At 37.3% G+C, this 21842-nt stretch overlaps 1 protein-coding gene across 6 annotated transcripts in view; it reads right to left on the reverse strand.

Annotated features, from left to right (window-relative positions):
- HEATR5A (HEAT repeat containing 5A) overlaps positions 1-21842 on the reverse strand; it is a 141462-nt gene that overhangs the window by 107013 nt on the left and 12607 nt on the right. For all 6 annotated transcript variants that reach the window (XM_064292379.1, XM_064292380.1, XM_064292381.1 and 3 more), the window contains exons 2-6: positions 14241-14437; positions 12282-12493; positions 11292-11400; positions 7617-7766; positions 6765-6939 (exon numbers count right to left, since the gene is read on the reverse strand). In XM_064292379.1, the coding sequence (XP_064148449.1) occupies positions 6765-6939; positions 7617-7766; positions 11292-11400; positions 12282-12493; positions 14241-14375 (781 nt within the window). In that variant the 5' untranslated portion in view covers positions 14376-14437. The remainder of the gene's footprint in view (positions 1-6764; positions 6940-7616; positions 7767-11291; positions 11401-12281; positions 12494-14240; positions 14438-21842) is intronic.

Raw genomic sequence — 21842 nt, forward strand, 5'->3', positions numbered from 1 at the left:
CAAGCCACACAGCAGTGGAGAAATAAACCTCTATTAAACAAAGTTATGAACAAAGAATCCAATCCTGAACTTTAAAAAGGAGGTAACTATCTGAGACCAATGAAAATCTATCTTGACATTTGGAATACAAACAGGAGGAAGGAAACAAATAAAAAATCCATGCCCTTGTGGATCATAAATTCTAGGAAGGAGAGACAACAACAAACATAATAAATCCCCATGGAAGCACACTGCCACGTCTTTTTCCTACAGAGAGGCTGGCGGTTTTGGACCACCCACCTTTGGGTTAGCAGTCCATCACTTTATCTACTGTGCCACCAGGCGTCCTTTGACTAAACATATAGTATGTTAGATATTAAGAGTAGCAGAGAAAACAGAACCCAGTAAGTGAGATCAGAAGTACTGGGCAGTAGAGGCAAGTGTTGGAGATTTTAAATAGTCATTAGGTTAGGATTCACTGAAGAATGACATTTGAACACAGTCTGAGGGTGGTAAAGGAATTAGCCATACAGATATCTGGAGAAAAGTGTGTTCTAGGCAGAGGAAACAAGGAAAAAAGGCCTTGACACCTAGTGTGCTCCGCCAGAGCAATGTGGGTGGAGCAGTGCAGGGGTCTAGTGGGAGAGAGGCTAGAGTGTAGGAATTCGGAAGGGATACAAGACACAGGACCCTGAAGACCATTATAATAAGACAGTGAGTGAAATCAGGAGCCAGTGGAGGGCTTTGAGCAGAGGAGTGATACAATCTGACACTCTGCTGGGGTGCTGAGACAGACTGCAGAAGGATGAGGATGCAGGAAGAGAGACAGATTTGGAGTAATTTAGTAATTCAGTCAGGAGATGATGGCGTCTTAGATCAAAGAGGTTGCAGTGGAGTGGATGGAGTCTGGGTATACATACATATGCATTTTTAAGCTTTTTATTAGAAAAAAACTGAAATTACAGAAAAGATGCAAGAATAATACAATGAACCACCATATGCCCTTCACCTAGACTCATTATATTTTATCACTTTCATATTATTTATATGTATGTATATCTTTTTTACTGAACTATGTGAAAGTATGTTGCAGACATCAAGACCTTTAGCCCCTAAATACTTCAGCATGTATCTCCTAAGAACAAAGATAGTGTCTTATACAGCCAGTGTATTACTATCACATGAAGAAAATTTAATATTGATAGAATATTACCTAATATGCAATCCAGGGACAAATTTCACCAATGTGCTTTGTATTTATAGCACATTTTTTGACCAAGCCAGGATCATGTACTACATTTAACTGTCATGCTTCTTTAGTCTCTTTTAACATACGCTAGCACAGTTCTTCAGCCTTTGTCTTTCATACTGGTATTTTTGAAGAATACATGTATGGCCAGTTGTTTAACAGAACAGCCCTCAATTTGAGTTTGCCAGGTATTTCCTTAGAATTTTTGGCAGGAAAACTACATAAATGATGTTGTATCCTTCTCAATGCATAACATCAAAATGCACTGTCAGGCATCCTGTCAGTCTGTCCCTACATTATTAACTCTGAACACTAGAAAAAAGTCTCCACTGGAAAATTACCATGGTTCCCTTTGTAATTACTATGCAATCTGTGCGGTGAGACTTTAAGATGGTATAAATATCCTGTTTTTGTTTATCACACTTGCATGTAAGAGTCTACTGATGATTCTTATCTGCATAAATTATTACTACGATGATTGCAAAAATAGTCATTTTCCAATGATCACATCTTCTACATTTATTAGTTGGCATTCCACTATAAAAAAAAGCTTCCTATTCTCCCCTTCTATTTCTCTCCATATATACTCATAGGTTCTTTTTTTATTTAATTGGATATAATGCATTTCTGTCTTTACTTATTTTGATTTGAATACTGTTCCGGCCTTGCCCAGCAGACGTCTCTTCCGAAAGCTGACCAGTGAAAGCTCCTTACTTTTTGGCAAAACAAGACGTTCCAGGTTCATCTTGGACTTGGCCTTCCCCAACCCCCAAATCAGCCATTTCTCCAAGCAGTCCAGGTTCTGGGTATGTTTATAAGATAGTTAAGACAATTAGATGTTGGATGTTGAGAGAAACAGAAAAGTCAAGGATGACTTCATGAATTTTTGGTATGAACAACTGCAAGAATGTTTTCATTAACTTAAATCAGCATGACCGCAAGTAGAGCATATGTGTATGTGTGGGAGAGGGGAAATCAAGATATTTCAAACAAGTCTGAACTATCTAATAGATAGTTCCATCTAATAGAATAGAGCCAAATGGACAGCTGGATAGGAGAGTCTGGTGTCCAAGAGAAGTATGGGCTAAAAATAGAAATCCAAGAATTACTGGTATATACAGTGGAGTGGTATGGGTTGTTGTTGTTAGGTGCCGTCAAGTCAGTTCTGACTCATAGTGACCCTATATACAACAGAAAGAAACATTGCATGGTCCTGCACCATCCTCACGATCGTTATGCTTGAGCCCATTGTTGCAGCCACTGTGTCAATCCATCCTGTTGAGGGTCTTCCTCCCTTTCACTGAACCTCAACCTTACCAAGCATGTCTTTCTCCAGGGACTGATTCCTCCTGATAATATGTCCGAAGTATGTGAAACGTAGTCTCACCATCCTTGCTTCTAATGAGCATCCTGGTTGTATTCCTTCCAAGACAGATTTGTTCATTCTTTTGGCAGTCCATGGTATATTCAGCATTCTCTGGCAACACCACAATTCAAAGGTGTCAATTCTTCTTTGGTCTTCTTTATTCATCGTCCAGCTTTGCATCCATACAAGGCTACTAAAAACACCATGGCTTGGGTCAGGTGCACCTTAGTCTTCAAGGTGACATCTTTGCTTTTTAACACTTTAAAAGAGGTCTTTTGCAGCAGATTTACCCTATGCAATGCATCTTTTGATTTCCTGACTGCTGCTTCCAGGGGCCTTGACTGTGGATCCAAGTAAAATGAAATCCTTGACAATTTCAGTCTTTTCTTAGTTTATCATGATGTTGCTTATTGGTCCAATTGTGAGAATTTCTGTTTTCTTTGTGTTGAGGTGTAATCTATACTGAAGCCTGTGGTCTTTGACCTTTATCAGTAAGTGCTTCAAGCATTCTTCACAGTCAGCAGCAAGGTTGTGTGATGTGAATAACGCAGACTGTTAATGAGTCTTTCTCTGATCCTGATGTTCCATTCTTCTTCACATAGTGCAGCTTCTTGGATTATTTGCTCAGTTTACAGATTGAGCATGTACTGGTATACAGATGATATTTAAGCTACAAGAATGGATAAGATCACCAAGAGAGTGAACATATGTAGAGAACAATAGAAAACCAAGTACTAGGCCATGAGGCACTTGTGTGGATTAAGATGAAAAACCAGCAAAGGCTGTACAGGAACCCCTAATGAGGAAGACGGACAACCAGTGAGCATAGGATACTAAAAGCTAAGTGAAAAAGAATCTGGAGGACGACTGACCAAGTTAAATGCTGCTGAAAGGTCAAGTAAGATGACTGAGAACTGCCTGCTGATTTTAGCAAGACTGCTAAGCATTCCGATGCTAATGAAAAGGTCAGCAGTTTGAATCCACCAGTTGCTCCTTGGAAACCCAATGGGGCAGTTCTAATCTGTACTAGGGGGTCGCTATGAGTTGGAATTGACTCAACAGCAATGGGTTTGGTTTGGTTTTGGTTACATTCCACAAGCACAAAACTTTTGCCTGTTTTTTCAACAACATATCCGAAGTGCTCAGAACAGGTCCAAACCAGGGTAAACACTCAATAAATACTTATTAAATGAATAAATGGATGTGAAAGTACCCTTCACAATAACAGTTCTGCTGGAATGATTGGGAAAAACCCTAAATGAAATACGTTTGAAAGATATGGGAGCAGAGTAGCTAAAGCCAGTGAGTATCAAGAACTCTTCAGATTAATTAGGCTGCAAAGGAAAGAAAAGAAACGAGGCTCTGGATGGCTAAGGATGTATTAAGATACAAGGTTTTATTCTCATTTTTTTAAGAGGGAAGAAATAAATGCATGTTTGTATGCTGTAGGGAATAACCCAATAATAATAAAAAAAAAAAAAGAGGGGAAAATTGATGGAGAAGAGAGGGTGAGATTTCCTAGAGCAATGTCCTTCAGCAGGTAAGAGAACGAGCTCTAATGTACATTGAAGGGATTGGCTTTAATAGGAGACCAGTTAATTCCTCTTGGTAACAGTGGAAAAGTCATTAAATGTATGGGTACAGATGCTGGTAGGTCAATAGATGTGAAAGGTGAAGTCTATGGAAGATAGGCCATCAAATGAAAGTGAGATGAGTGAAGAGGTCTGAGGTAAGAAAAACACATAAAATAGTCAATTAGGAAAGTGGGATAGTGAACGGACTAGGGAAATATAGTGTGACTGCCAGGCATGGCTAAGGTACATGATCAGGAAGTCGTTTTACAAAAATAACTCAATTATGACACAACTAGAACTTACAGATACAAAATAAAAGAATTTCTAACAAAATATTAAGCCAAAGTTTTTTAGCGTGGGTGAACCTGTTCTTCATTTTACTTAGTGGGACTACAGAAACGCTAGTATTAGTTCTATTGTATAGGAACCCGCATGTTTAAATGTTACTCATATTTATCATGCAATTCGACATTTTGTTTTTACTACAACTATTCACTAGTACTAATGATACAATTATAGAAATGAACAATTTACATTTTCAAGTGGGGAATTAAACACATCTTCCAATTTCTTAGGTTACTTAAGATTTAACCTCTTAAATACGCTAACCAATTTCTTCTTCTTTTTTTATAGGCTGGGTTTCTTTGTGGCTCCCCCCTCCAAATAAACAGAAAGTCTAAGAGAGTTTCAAGATTAGAAGAATTACAATAAAACAATCTTCTTATAAATTTTAACCACTGGGTCTCAATTGCAGATATGCAGGACCACCTGCCCTCTCTCATCTCCAGCTGAGAACCACTGCTTTAGAAAAAAAAATAAGAGTCCTCCTGTCTTAGTTATTTAGTGGTGCTATAACAAAAACACCGCAAATGGATGGCTTTAACAAACAGAAATTTATTCTCTCATAGTCTAGGAAGCTATAGTCCAGATTCAGGGTGACAGCTCCTGAGGAAGGCTTTCTCTCTCTGTTAGTTCTAGGGGAAAGTCTTTATCATCAATCTTCCTCTGGTCTAGGGGCTTCTTGGCACAAGAACCCCAGGTTCAAAGGACATGCTCTGTTCCTGGCTCTTCTATCTTGGTGGCAGGAGTTCCCTCTCCTCTCTGCTTACTTCTCTCTTTTATATCTCAAAAGAGATTGACTCAAGATACAACCTAATCCAGTAGAGATTGAGTTCTGCCTCATAAACATAACTGCTTTTAATCCTGCCTCAGTAACATCATAGATTTATAACACACAGGATAATCACATCAGATCACGAAATGGTGGACAACCACACAACACCAGGGATCATGACTTAGCCAAGTTGACACACATTTTGGAGGGACACAATTCAATTCATAACATTTCCTTTATGTAGCAATGCCAAATTTCTAGACCAGTGCTTCTCAAACTTTAACGTACATACGAAGTATCTGGAGATTTTGTTAAATGGAGAATTTTTATTGCTTTGGACCTGGGGTTTTGCATTTCTTATAAACTCTCAGATGACGCCAGTGCTGCTGTTTGAGTAGTAAGGTACCACAAAACAATCACATTTTTATTTTTGTGAGAGAGTTTAATCTTTGCAGACAGAACGATAAAATTAGTTTTTGACTATTCCAAACCAAACCGTTGGCTGTCAAGCTGATTCCGACTCATAACAACCCTATAGGACAGAGCAGAACTGCCCTGTAGGGTTTTCCAGGCTGTAATCTTTGTAATCTTTATGGAAGCAGACTGCCACATCTTTCTCCCATGGAGCGGCTGGTGGGTTTGAACTGCCGACTTTTTGGTTGGCATCCGAGCACGTTAACCTCTACATCACCAAGGCCCTTTTTGATTATTTTTCAGTGTTTTATATACACTATAGGTGGTTGTTGTTAGCTGCCATTGACCTGTGTGCAGAATAGAACTGCTCCATAAGGTTTTCAGGGCTGTGACCTTTCAGAAGCAGATGGCCAGGCCTGTCTCCTGAGGCACCTCTAGGTGAACTCGAATCACCAACTTTTTTGTCTAGTAGTCAAACGCTTAACCGTTTGCACTACACAAGGACTTCTATGCTGTAGATTACACCCCGGCAAACTCCCTTGTTTTCAAAGTATACTCCATTCTTGCTTATTGTCTAGAAGTGTATAAGCAAGAAATAAAAACAAACGCAAAGCAAACTGCCTTAATAGAGTAGGTTTCAAGTATCTGTTGTTTGGAATGACCTACATCATTACTCCCTTACACTAACCCACAAAATGACAAGCCAAATGTATATATATATACAGACATACAATGCTTAAAAGAAATTCTCCAAGATTTACATCATATTTCTTACTGCAGATAACACTTCATAGTTTACTCTTTAAAAACGGGCCATCATGTAAAGGAAGATAATGACTAGATAAAGCACACTACTTGAAAAGTTCTCTTTTTTTCTCAAATTTTTACTGAACTATTTGAGAATGGAATGGAATCTTAGGACCTAAAGCAATGTTTACACACTGCTACTGGTCTATATATGCTGCCTCTTTTCAAAAGTAGTAATGGGTAGCAGTGACCCTACACATGTTTGTTCAATCAACTGGTAAAAATCTACTGAGGACATTCTAAAAATTACATGAATTTTACCTGCTCCTGGATGTTCAGAAGTTATAGCTTTAGCCAATACTGTGCCCAGCAGCTTTGAAACGGAAATCCGCACATCGTAACTGGACCCTTCAAAGGACTTAAAACACAGTGTAGCCACACTGTCCAGGTCTGTGCTCCACATAAAGACAGCCTCATTCTGAAGTTCAAGAAGACACTACTCAATTGGAAAAACAGAAATAAAAAATACATATATAAATGTCAGGGTCACATCAGTATAAGCTGTAGAAACTATTAAGATCTAACGAAAATAATATACAAACTCAAAGTATCTAAAAAATGATTGCAGGGACAACAGAATACTTGCTAAAAGTCATAAAGATTATACCATATAAGGCAATGTTCCCACAAAGGGCTGGTAGCAGAGGAGGACCCATTTATAATTCAGTAGGCCATGAAAAATGAACTAATCTGCTGGTTATGAGCAAATGGGAGAATAATCCCAACATATTGTACCATCGAACCAACTAATCATGCTAAGAAGCCCTGATTAAAAACAAAAAAAAAATCACTTTCAAACAATATTAGACCTTACATGTAAATTCTGGTTTCCACAATTATAGAAGGGAAGCACAGTAGAGTGGAATGAGTACTCAGAGCCAGGAAACTTGAACTCCCACCCTCTGACAATGTGTTATGAGTTACCTGAAGAACCTTAGGAGATCCACATACCCCCTGGGCCTCGGTTTACTCACATGTTAAAATGAGACAGTCCTAACTGATGACCAAGGGCGTAGCTCTAACATCACAGAACTGTTACTAATGCTTCCACAGGGATAAAATGGCTTCATTTTCTTTACATGGATTTTCAGAAAGTCTGCTTATAAGTTTTACCTTTGCAGCAGCGCAGCGAACTGCCATGGATCTATCCGTCAAGCATGATCTGGCAGCCTTATAAACATCCCTGTGGCCAGATGCAGCGGCAGCTCCTAGTCCATTCAATATACGTTGCAGACTTAGCATAATCTCATATCGACCTTGAGACTACCAACAGAGACAAGAAAATACATAACGGATTTTAAATAAGGAAAAACAAAACAAAACCCCAATGTGAAGAACAGCAGGAGGCACTGATGTTTACCTCACATATTAGAGAAACATTCGGATTTTTGTATGTACTAATCAATACGTCCTGACATCGAGAATCATTAACAGTTGCTATTTCAATGAAGTGTTTAGAATTTGAAGTCATATTTGTATATATTACATTTCAGTACAAATTTCACAGGGTTGATGTGAAGGTTAAATAAGATTACACGCAAAGTGCCTAGCATAAAGTCTACATGTTGTCAAGCATTCAATAAATGGCTGCTATAACACGAATATGATAAGAATACAGGCTCTGCCACCTACTAGTCACACGACTGTGAGCTTATCTGTTTTACCTGTAAGATGGAGATAAAAGCACCCACATCATGAGTTAACATATGTGAAGTGCTTAGACATATCATCAACACTCAATAGATTTTATGGCTATTAACATTTTGCTATCATTTACTGGTCTGTGTAGTTTAACTCAAGTTAAAAGTCTGGGCTTTAGAATTAAAAAGTCCTGGGTTTTAAATCTTGGTTCTGACCCTTGGTAGCTGTGTGACTTTAAGTTTTTCTTACTTATTTCCTCATCTATAAAATGAAGAGCCATTGGAAGAAGTAAATAAGCCCCTGTGGGTAAAACATTCACCACAGTGGCTGGCACACTATAAACACTGAAGAAATAATAGATGCTTGCATTGTTGTTGTTGTTAGGTGCCGTGGACTTGGTTCCGACTCAGAGTGACCCTGTGTACAACAGAATGAAACACTGCCTTGTCCTTTGCCATCCTCACAATCGCTGTCACGCTTGAGCTAATTGTTGGAGCCCATGTCAATCCATCTCGTTAAGGGTCTTCTTCTTTTTCGCTGTCTGTTTCACCAAGCATGATGTCCTTCTCCAGGGACTGGTTCCTCCTGATAACATGTCCAAAGTATGTGAGATGAAGTCTCGCCATCCCTGCTTCTAAGAAGCATTCTGGCTACTTCTTCTAAGACAGATTTATTTGTTCTTTTGCATGCATATGAGGTGACTGAAAATACCATGGTTTGGGTCAAGCACATCTTAATCCTTAAAGTGACATCCTTGCTTCTGAACACTTTAATGAGGTCTTCTGCGGCAGATCCGCCCAATGAAATGCATCATTTGATTTCCTGACTGCTGCTTCCATGGGCGTTGATTGTGGTTCCCAGTAAAATGAAATCCTTGACTTCAGTATCTTCTCCATTCATCATGATGTTGCTTACTAGTCCAGTTGTGAGGATTTCTGTTTTCTTTATGGAGAGGTGCAATCCATACTGAAGGCTGTAGTCTTTGATCTTTACCAGTAAGTGCTTCAAGTCCTTTTCACTTTCAGCAAGCAAAGTTATGTCATCTGCATAACACAGGTTGTTAATGAGTCTTCCTCCAATTCTGATACTGCATTCTTCTTCATTTAGTCCAGCTTCTCAGATCATTTGCTCAGCATACAAATGGATTAAGTACAGTGAAAGGATACAATCCTGATGCACACCTCTCCTAATTTTAAACCACTCAGTAACCCCTTGTTCTGTTCGAACAACTGCCTCTTGAACTCTACAGGTTGCTCGTAAGCACAATTAAGCATTCTGGAATTTCCATTCTCTGCAATGTTATCCATAATTTGTTATGCTCCACACAGTCGAATGCCTTTGCATAGTCAATAAAACATGGGTGAACATCTCTCTGGTATTCTCTGCTTTCAGCCAAGGTCCATCTGACATCAGCAATGATATTCCTCGTTTCACATCCTCTTCTGAATCCAGCCTGAACTTCCGTCAGTTCCCTGTCAATTTTATTGCTTTTGAATGATCTTCAGCAAAATTTTACGTGTGTCTGATGTTAATGATATTGTTCGATAAGCTCCTCATTCTGTTGGAAAATGCTTGTACCACTGATGTTTTATTAAATGCCCCAAATGAATCCTATAACCCAGGAAGTCAGGGCCACTAAAGGCAAGAAAAGTTGGAGGAAGTCAAAGATCAGTATCAAGTATCATTTTCATAATAATGTTATTAATTTGTCTTTGTTCAAAGGTACATGATAGTGAGTAAATTATAGGTGAAAGTAATAAGATAGATGCTAATGGAAAACTTCTGAATTATCTTTTATCCCAGTTTCAAATGCTGTGCATCATTGGTGGGAATTCCTTTTGGTACCTCTGAAATGTTGTTGTTTCTGACCAACTAAATCATAAAGGTAAAAATAGGGAAGCAATAAAATCTTAGCAGTAACTTCAAAAAATTTGTGAGATCTATATAGGAATCTGCTGCTAGCCTTGGGGTAAAAAGTATCATAGCTCAACCAAGGGGAGTGAGAGGAAAAAAAATTCTAAATGGCTATACCTCAGTAAATAAATTTTCTTACAGATAACTGCTTTCAAATCAAAGCAGACTTTAATGTGTTAAAAAAAAAAATCTCTTCTCCTGAAATCATCACCTCCGATCTTCTACTAAACTACTGTTGAGAAGTGATCTGCTGAGTAGATTAGATTCTCTTACCAGTTTTACGTTATGAACTTTTTCAAAAGGTTTTTAAATTGGCTATATCCTTCTTGAAACTTAACACCTTTTACACTTGAATTCTCCCATGTTTGTCTTGGCACTTTTTTTTTTTTTTTAACTTTCATGAACTACCCAACATTTCTATAAAATATTTCAGAGCTCTTTTCTAGACCGTGTTTCTAAGTAAGGTAATTGTAATGTTTTTATGTTTAAAGGTACTGAGCTATCCTTATATAGTAAGGGTTCATAGATTTAATTTTTTTTTTTTATACATACAAGTATAATTATTGGTAAAAACATAGTTGGCCAAGAGATCACAACATCTTAGAAGTCAAATGAAGCTGGAGAGAGATTACAGTTATCTTGGAAATCAAATGAAGAGACAGCTTCAAGAACAAAAGGTGTTCCAGGATAGTAAATGATACAAACAAACCAAGGATGATGTGACTAAGAACACACTCTACTGGCAATTAAAAGGCCATTCGGTTCCTAGTCATACTTAAGTCCTTCATACCCTTTTCTACCCTGGTTATATTCCTTATCTCCTATCTGGCAGTGGTATAATAATTAATCCACCCATCAGTTATACAGTGACTACTAACTAGATGTCTGGGTCCCTGGGAATAATCACTCACTCTGGCAAAAGTGAGTAGTACCAGATGGAAAAGGTGGTACAAATGTGAGGACCAGGAATAGAACTGTAAAAGGCAAACTTTAGTTCTTACCCATTTGGATTTAAGTGAATACGTGAAATTCCATTGCATTATTAATTTTCTAATAAGTATTTATTATACAAGTTACAAATGTGGATCATTTAAAAATATGTCATTTATGAACATATTTATATACACACCAATGTGTGCTTGTTATATGTGAAGCTCTTTTAAAGGGTTACGAAACCATAACACCCATAAAATGCTATCATTTTATTCTTTGTTTGAACTTGTAGCTACTTACCTCTGCACTCTTCATAGCTTTAAGAATATTTCCCACTGTATCAGTGAAGGTATTAACCAATATTCTACCCAATTTCTTGTACAAGGAACCCAAACATACCACAGCAGCACTGAAACAACATTTACATTAGACATCAGTCATGGCCATAAAAATAGAAATAAGAAAGTCTTAGAACATATAACGTGATTGTTTAATTATAATTTTAAAGGATAAAATTTCCCTGAATCTATTCATTGTTAAATATTAAGGCATGACAGTTAAGTATCAAAAATTAAATTCTCAATAAGTAGAATTTTTCAAGAATGTATTAATTTTCAATTAATCTAAAACTCAGTTCAAAGATCCTATTCCCTGAATTATTTTTATAAAACAAAATTTTACAAAATATTTTAATAGAACTCAATCTCATGTACCAGATAATCAAAGCTGGACTTGAAAAGACAAGAAAAACAAAAAAATATTGTTCCCATCAAGTTTTAAGCCTGAAAACTTTACGAGAAAATATATTCTGTAATAAGATAAAAATTAGATCAACAAAAGTTCCTACAGAACTACCACCGTGGAACGATACATGGCTCAATGCTTTCTCTAAAATAATAATAATAATAATAATAATAAAAAATACCAGGTGATAAAATTAACTGATTCCCATGGAGAAAGAAACTAAGCTGTTCTTTTTTCGAAAAGAGTATTCTTCTACATGATGTTTATCATGAATTTTCACCATGAGGAACTACTAAACTAAAAGAATGTTAAAAATGTGAAGAACTTGAAATACCTTTTTCTTAAACATTCACCTGCTAAAATTTTAGTAAGAAAGTTTTAAGAAGAGCTCTCAGTCAATGGAAAAATATTAGATTAAAAAAAAAGTGAGTAAAACTGAATTTGCGTTCAGTTTCAAAATAACTATCAAGTAGCTTGGGTATTTTACAAAGTGATATGAAAAGGAAGCACTATTTTGTTTACTAGTTGGCTTTAATATTAACTTACAGTTTAGTGGGAAGGTAACTTGGAGAATCATCTTTGCTACGAATGAGATCATTACATTTATTGATTGTCTCATAAACAGAGAATGTGTCTCCAATACTATAAAGAATGGCTAGATTCTTAGCAAGGAGTTTTCGGGTAGGAGGCCCCGGGGAGCTGTTCAACAAAGACAGGAGCTGTTCAACAAGAGTCTTCTGTTTCTCCCTTATATCACTCTAGAAGAGAAGGTAGCAAAAAAATAAATGCAAACAAAAACAACTCAAAGTCACCATAATTACATGTAATGCTCTAATACGATTTTTCTTTCACATCTTTAAGAACTACCTAAAAAGTTCTAGAAGAACACAAAATTATTTTGACTAAAAATTACATGCAATTTTGTAATTATGTGATCATGCCACATTAACATGCAGGTTTATTTTTTTTCCCTGTTGACATCTCCAAAAATAAATTCTGAACCACACTATACTGGGGTCTCTGTCAACAAAGACAAGGGCTGTTTCTTCTAAATCCTTCTTATGTTTGAAAGGTAGAGCAAATTTCTATTTTCACTAGCGCTTCTTACCTATTATTAAACCTTCCTTTCCCCATCTGGGAAACCCTGGGGGTGTAGTAGTGCTACGGCTGCTAACCAAAGGGTCAGCAGTTCAAATTCGCCAGGTGCTCCTTGGAAACTCTATGGGGCAGTTCTGCTCTGTCCTGTAGGGTTGCTATGAGTCAGAATCGACTTGATGACAGCACTGGGTTTGTTTTTTTGGTTTTTCCCCATCTGTACCTATTTGCATAAATAAAGCAGTAACCTATAACCAGAGCTGACCTTTTAATAGTTGCCTATTTCATTCAGACCTTTTTCAAAGTTGAGTGAGATGTTTTTCTTTTTGCAAGCTGATGCACACGAACACCTATAATGTTACTCCATTTTATTCATCTACTCTGAGAAAAAGGAGTATGGAATGTCATTACAAAGGTAATGGTATGTAGGTGCTGAGTCCTAAAATTGCACAATGAGATATTCATTAAGTATATAGGTTCTCGTCCTGTGTTAAATTCAAAATGTCTTCATGAGTAGTATTTTTGCTTCACTTTTGCGTTACATATGGTATTGTAATTATGTAAAAGAATGTCCTTTTTTCTAGGAGATGTATGCTAAAATATTTGGAAGTAAAGCATCACCTTGCACGGCTCAGTAAATCACTCACTTAATCAAATACGACAAATTGTTAACTAATGAATGTAGGTGAAGGGTATGAGTGACCATTTTTCTTTTCTGTACTCATTTCATGACCTTTTAATAGGGAACATTTATTTGAAGCCACTTCAGTTCATTACTTCCCTTAAAGACTTCACATCTTTTTAAAAGTGAAACTACCGTTGCATTACTTAGCACTAAACTGTACCAGGGCTTCATGCATATGGAGGAATATAAGGTACATAACATAATGAAAATGAAATCGGATACAATGTGGTTTACAGTAAGTGTTTCGTATATTTTTCTCAAGTAATACCAAAAATAAAGGAGTCCTGGTGGTACAATGGTTAAGCACTTGGCTGCTAACCAAAAGGTCAGCCGTCTGAATCCACCAGCCACTCCACAGGAGAAAATGTGGCAGTCAGCTTCCATAGCGGTTATAGCCTTTGAAACCCTAGGGGGCAGTTCTACTCTGTCCTACAGGGTTACTATGAGTCAGATCAACTTCATGGTAATAGGTTTTCTAAATATAAAAACACTGGCTAATTTCCACTTTTTTTTTTAAACACAGCAAACTTCTACTTGTAATATTAAAAATGAAAATTTTTTTGGCAAAAGAAAGATTACTACATTTCATTATAGTCTTAACAAAAGTCTAGCATTTTAAAGCTAATTTTAAGTTTTCTGTACAGAAACAGGAAAGCAAACCAAAGGGATTAAATATTATCCAGCACTTAATAAAAAAAATAAACAGCTTTTGTAATTTTACCTACCCTGCTACTTGCTAGCAAGAGCTTCTCCAAATATCTCAACCACTCAAAAATAAACTCTGCCTTCTGAACTTCACCTAATTGACTGCATGCTTCTTCATTCAGCAGTAAGCTATGAGCTAATTCCATTCCTTGCATAAAATTTATCTGGCCACGATTCTTCTCATTAAACCTCAGTCAATACATCTAAGGACGAAAATCTGCAAAAGAGGAAAAAAACTTATTTTAAAAGGAGAGTGAGAAGGAAGGCAATCACAGGATTTAGACGGAGGGGGTGGCTGCATAATACTGTCAATGTACTAAATGCCACTACACTGTTTACTTAGAAATGGTTAATTTTATGTTATTTCACCTCCCTTAAAAAATAATTTTTTAAAAAAGGGAAAGCAATCATAACACTAGAAGTCTTTTACAGAAGGGCAGGCAGAAAGAATAATCACACATATATATACATCTCTTATAATTACTCCAGGGTGAAAGCAGGAAAATCCCAATACTGAGCTCTAGTTAGCTGACACAAAATCCACATTTGTATTCTTCGTATGAGCTTATATGCACAAATTTGCTAAAATAGGACATCCCAAATACCTGGAAATTTTAAGGTTCGTAAGACTACTCAGTGTTAGGTTTTTGGTTTTCTTTCTCGAAATGCCTTTTTACTGAAATAGGCCATGATGCATACTAACAAATGACCAAATATCCAGACCACCTACTAAAATTTCATAGTAAAGCTAGGCTTTTGCTTAGGTACATGCCCTGTCTTCACCTGGAGATCCAAACCAAAAGATGATTGACTTATTCCCATTAGGATCTGTTCCCCATGCCTAATAAAGACGCTGCTTAAGGTTTTAGGTTGAGTTCCGTCACAACCGATAGATATGCTCCTTATCTCTGTGAGCCTTGTCGTGAAAGCAAGCTGTTTTTGAAGGCACTTGGACGGATGGTGCCCAGGGGTTGTAGCAGTGAAGATCATTTCTGCTCTGACCCAGATTCAATGTAGGCTTTGCTTTTGTTGTAGCAAATAATCAACAGAAGACAGAGGAGGTTTTTCTGGTTTTGTTTTTTATCTATCAGTATCTCCTGGGTACTCCTCAACGTCTTACCAGAGCATACATAACATATAAATGTGTGCACATATGTGTGTATTTGTAAGATGGCGTTATGACTATGGAACTGGATTTTTATTTTTAGGAAGTGCATGTTCAAGTATACAGCAGTAAGGTGTCATGTAACTCACTTTCAAATGGTTTAGTAAGTTAATCAGCTATAAAATCTGGGGAAATATTAACAGTTGAATGTAGATAGTGGATATATGGGGGATCATTTTAGTATTCAATTTTTCTGTATTTTTGAAAGATTACAATAAAATGTTGGAAAAAGTTATTTAAGCTAGAAATCAAAAAAGACAAAATGGCTTTTAAAAAAATCACTGTTACTATTTACAGGGATAGCAGCTATCATCAGGAACATTAAACAACAGAGAAGGCTTCATATATACAAACGACGGACACTCCTGTTCACTATTCATTTACATTATTTGCCAACTTCCATGGGTATTTAAGGAGTTCCTGGGTGGAGCAAACAGTTGAGCACGTGACTACCAGCAGAAAGGTTGGTGGTTTGAACCCACCCAGAGACACCTTGAAAGTAAGGACTGGTGATCTGCTTCTGAAAGGTCAGAGTCTTGAAAACCCAATGCAGCCGTTCTACTCTACACACACAGGGTCACCATGAGTCAGAATTGACTCCCCAGCAACTAACAATGATGGTGTTAGTTTTTCAACTCCTACTCTTTATCCTATTTATGACCTATGACTTGGGTCAATATTCTAGATTCTGACCATGACACTGCCCCAGAGGCCAAAGAGTATTTTCTGTACTAGTTACCAGTCTTCTTCTCCCACCCCCGACTATCTTCTCAAGCCTGCATGCTGGGCTGTGGCGGTGTGCTGCGTTCTGGGTTGTCCCTTCCCCATTAGTCCTGCCTAATACCACCCATGACCTGGTATTAAAAGTCCTTAAAAAAAAAAGAAAAAAAGTACGTCTTAGGTTATTTTCAGAAATACCATTCTTTTAAATAATTAAATGAACTGGCCAAAATATACACAGTTAATAATAAAATCAATAAATGCTAAGAAATAACATCTGGAAGAAACCTACTAAGTTCACAGAAGGTGAAAAGTAAGTTTGCACTCAGTATCTATGATTGAGGAAAAAAATAACAGCATCATAAAGAAAATTTCTTGCAACCGCCAGTGCAAATCAAAGTCCTATCTTAAGAATCAAATTACCCTTTCTGGAGGTCATTAGGACTGCTGAAGAGACATTTTTTTCCTTAGGCAGCAGCAATATTGTGGTGTAAAATGATCTATCAAGAAGCAAAATAGCTAACACAATGTAATAATAAATTATTCAGTGTAAAGCTTGAGATCAGAAGCAGGGCATAAAGTTATCTCAAATATCCTCAACACATTCTTCACATAAATTACTCTTAAAGAAAGTACACTTTTCATATTGGTAACCCTGTAGCAAAATCGTCACATCTAAAATGCATCTATGTCCATGCAGGCACTATAAATGTGATAAGCAAATACATTTTACAAACAAAGATGTTGCTGCTTTTACTTGAAGTCTCATTTTAGGAAGAATACAAGTACAGTCAGTGTTATCTCCTATATGTTTTAATACAACCAAAACCCTATAGCTACATATGCCCAAAGAATGCTTATTTTTCTAATCTTTCTGTTATTTTCCGATTTTATGTTCCTGTTGACGTTATAAAGTGATTCGTTTTTAAAAAGCAGACACATCTGGGGGTCCAGCGGAGGCAGCCCCTCTCCCCCAGCATGCATGCATGACCAACTGCAGAGCCCAGGAGAGATGCCCACTTCTCACTGGGGAGCAGACGGTGTCTGGGGGGTGGAAGACTTAGCCAGTTGTGCCTTCAAAGTGCCCTCTACTCCTCTCCCTCTGGGTACCTAGCTTCTACCTGCACCTTAGCTTTTGGGACACTCCCACCTTATTAAAGGTAGATTTCCCTCAAAAAAAAAAAAAAAAGGCAGACGCATATAGCAATATAAATATATTGCTCAAAGAATGGTCATTTGCTACTTGGAAAAACAAATTTCATAAAACAGCTTTTCCAACTGCAATGCCAGACATTATTTTTAACAGCAGCTAACGTAGGGTCGCTATGAGTCGGAATCAACTTGATGGCAGTGGGTTTGGTTTTTGGTTAATACTTACTGACTGCTTACTATATTCTAGCCAGTGTTCTGGGTGCTTTACATTTATTTTCTTGAATAATCCACTAAACTATACAATGAGGTTAGCTGCAGAGGAAGAAACTGAGGCACAGAGTAGCTAAATAGTTCTCCTAAGGTCACATAACTAGTACACCTAACAATGATGACCCCAAATATATGTACTTTAACCAGTATATTATGCTGCTGCCTTTTTCATCAAATCAAGCCCCTCACACATCCTAGATGCTAGCCATCTTTAAAAAGCTTAGAATTTGTAGAGAATTTGTGGGTAGTGCATAAGTACAGAGTCCCCGGGTGGTGCAAAGAGTTAACATGCTGCCTATCTGGCTGCTAACCAAAAGGGTGGCAGTTTGAGTCCACTCAGAGGCATCTCAGAAGAACGCCCTGGTGATGTAGTTCCAAAAAATCAGCCATTGAAAACCCTATGGAGCACAGTTCTACTCTCACACACATAGAGTTGTTATGAATCAGAGTTGGCTCTATGACAATTGGGTACAGAACTACAGAATGTTAACAGTGTTTCCCAAGCATATAATGCTAGGTTCCCTGTTTCAAACAATTTGGGAGAAGAAAATATACTTTGATGGTTATGAGAGTGGGGAGGGAGGAAGGGAGACGGGTATTCACTAATTAGACAGTAAACAAAAACTATTTTAGGTGAAGGGAAAGATAATACACAATGCAGGAGAGGTCAGCACAAGTGGACTAAACCAAAAGCAAAGAAGTTTCCTGAACAAACCCAATGCTTCAAAGGCCAGAGTAGCAGGGGCAGGGGTTTGGGGACCACGGTTTCAGGGGACATCTAGGTCAACTGGCATAATAAAATCTATTAAGAAAACATTCTGCATCCCACTTTTTTGAGTGGCATCTGGGGTCTTAAATGCTAGCAAGTGGCCATCTAAGATGCATCAATTGGTCTTAATCAACCTGGAGCAAAGGAGAATGAAGAACACCAAAGACACAAGGTAATTATGAGCCCAAGAGACAGAAAGGACCACATAAACCAGAGACTCCATCAGCCTCAGACCAGAAGAACTAGGTGGTGCCCAGCTACAACCGATGACTGCCCTGACAAGAACACAACAAAGAATTCCTAATGAAAAAGAGCAGTGGGATGCAGACCTCAAATTCTCTTAAAAAGACCAGGCTTAACGGTCTGACAGACTAGGAAGGATCCTGGAGGTCATGGTTCCCAGACCTTCCTTTGCCCAACACTGGGACCATTCCCAAAGCCAACTCTTCAGACAGGGATTGGACTGGACTATAAGATAGAAAATGATACTGCTGAGGAGTGAGCTTCTCGGCTCAAGTAGACACATGAGACTACGTAGGCAGCTCCTGTCTGGAGGGGAGATGAGAAGGCAGAGGGGAACAAAAGCTGGCTGACTAGACAGCGGAGTATAGGACGGAGAGAAGGAGTGTGCTGTCTCATTAGGGAGAGAGCAAACAGGAGTACATAGCAAGGTGCGTGTAAGATTTTGTATTAAGGCAAAGTTACAGTGTTTTTTATATGTGTGTGTGTTCTAACCCTTAAGACTTCTCAGGGTATTTAATAGAGCTTATGTGTACTATGAATCTCCATGAATGCAATATAAAGTATTAACCAAAACGTTACCAGCACAGTAACTTCCAGACCTAGGTAAACCACTCCAAGGAGAAACATTTAACATATATCTGTTATGATCACTTTTCATATGTTTTTATAAGCTACACAAGAGCATTAGTCCATTACTTTACAGGCAACATATGTGCTTACCCTAAAGCCAGTAACTAAAGTCCTTAGGCACTTTTTAGACCTAAGCTCTCAGGGACACTCTTTACTTCTTTGGTAATACTGCCTTACTTTGTGTATGATACATACTCCTAGTGCCTCAGTCATCATTTTCATCCCTGAAGTCTTGTGTTGAGAAAAGCAGGCACAGGTACTAAGGCAGTGCCCAAACCATGCTTCTCAAACCAAGATAAATAATCCCAACAGTATGCCATAAAATAAACATGGTGCAGATTACTGGAGGATCAAATTTTACTTAAAGACTTGCCCCTGATATTAATTTAAAACATTATTTTATATTAAAACAAACATGCATTTAACATGCAATAACCAAAAAAACAAAACCCAAACTTGTTGCTGTCAAGTCGATTCCGACTCATAGCAACCCTACTAGAAGGCAAAATTAATAAAATGTTTCATGATAAAAACGTTAAGACCTCAAAGAAATTCTGAAATGACACTACAGCTTTAGACTTCCTTTAACAAAATCACTCCCCTCTGCTGGTAAGAATACTACAGTTTAATGGAAAAGTTTAAGAACCACTAAACTACTAATAAATTGAACTATGTCAAACTGCAGTCTTGATAGGTCAAATGCAGACCATTTCATGATTCAATATAAATAAGTGTGCTCAGTCTTCAAAGATCAGGCATAGTGTAGGAGAGAACGCACTTTACACGGGATGCTTTCAAATGGCTCTCTATTCTTAAACCCAGTGACTCTGTTGGCCTAGAATAACAACAACAAAAAAAAGAATAATACATAAGTATAAATATTGTTGACTACTCAGAGAAAAGGAACCACCAGGGACCAGTTTTCCAGGGCCAGAGTAATTTACTCCAAAGCCATCTCCAAGAGCAGTTCTCAACCATATTATCAACAACAGCTAATTTCCATCTAAAAGTGATTTAATATCAAATTTATCTAGCAAGGTAGTGTAAGCACCTTCAACAACAAAAACAAAACAAAACAAAAAACATTGGTTATGCCAGTCCCTTAAAAGTGCAGTGCTAACATAATTTTCTCTATCTAGGGCTTATAGGTCTATTTTGGTAAAGGTAGGAACATACGTTGAAATTTACAGGGGGTAAAGTCTTCCCAATCTTTTTGGTCATTTCAGTTTCTTAAAATGATATATTATGTCATTTTGAAAAGAGAAAAGGTAGAAATCACAAATAACCAAATTGAACATCGGACATATGTTAGGTTTGTTGGTCTGGTTGGTTAGTTTTTCTCCCCTAGAACAGGAAAGGAACAATATGCAAAATGAACAAGTCACTAAGCAGTAAATAGAATTAATTCCTGAATATATTCAATGCTTAAAATTTTGAAATATTTTTCATACTTAAATTTCAATTATTTCTTTAATCGCTTCTTCAAAAGTCATCATACCAACTTCAACTCAGCTTTGTTTCTCAGCTTTGTTTAAAAACCAAAAAACCTCTCAAGAATCTTCCACACTTCAGGAAGCAGAACTCTTAAAATCAAAACCTTTCCAAAAATAATTACCTTTAATCTAGGAAGAAGCTGGATCATTCTATTCTGACCTAAGGTTCCCATTTGTGATTCAGGGTTTGCAAAATTATAGGTTACAAAATAGGAACTCACAGGGTACACAGAGCATTAGGTCATACCCGAGATGGTACTTAAGGAAGACTGTCCTCTGTGAGAAAACAAGGTCTTTTTTTGTTGTGTGCTGCTAAGCGGTTTCCAACTCCAAGTGACCCTTTATGACAGAGTAGAACTGCCCCATAGGGTTTCCTAGGCTGTAATCTTTACAGGAACAGATCACTATGTCTTTTTGTTTTCTCCCTGGGAGGCCCTGGTGGGTTCCAACTACCAATCGGGCACTTAAGAGTTGCTCCACCAGAGCTCCTTAGTACAATACTTTAAATACTTCTAGGCACAGTCTAAAAGTTTATAATTTTGATGTTCTTTAATAGTTACTATCTTGATGATTTTTTAATCTTGTCTGTATTTATTCCATCTATTTATCTGAAATATCTTGCTTCTTTCTTTCCATAATAAGCTCACTTACTTTAAAATTCAGCCATAAATTCACTTTCTTCAGGAAGTCTTTCATGGTTAATTCTCCTCCAGTACTATCTCCTTTTGGTATATATTTTTTTCCATTATTATATTTATGTTTTTTAAAATGATGTTTGGCTTCTCTAGTCAGTTAGATCGTGAGATTTTCCAAATTATGATTCAAAAATTTTAACAATGATTATTAGAAAAGTAGCACTATGGATAATGTTTTCTTTTCTCTGGTCTCCAAATTTTCAGTGATGTGGTTTAAAAACTTTTTAAATGAAACAAAACCAACGAACAAACTAAGTTTCTGTTAGATTCTTAACATCTAAAATTCACAATACCATTTGTTATCATCATCTTGGTAAAATCACAGATGGGGAAGGCTCTAGTATAGCCTGCTGCAGTTTGTGGCTATGCCCTTCGCGTTCCCAACAGACTACCAAATCACGAAAAGATGATATTTACTATTTGCCGAGGCAGGAACATTTTAGGGGCTTAACTTATATTAACACTAATTATCACAAGGAGGAAAG

The sequence above is a fragment of the Loxodonta africana genome, chromosome 10, assembly GCF_030014295.1.
Source record: "Loxodonta africana isolate mLoxAfr1 chromosome 10, mLoxAfr1.hap2, whole genome shotgun sequence".
Classification (NCBI taxonomy): domain Eukaryota; kingdom Metazoa; phylum Chordata; class Mammalia; order Proboscidea; family Elephantidae; genus Loxodonta; species Loxodonta africana.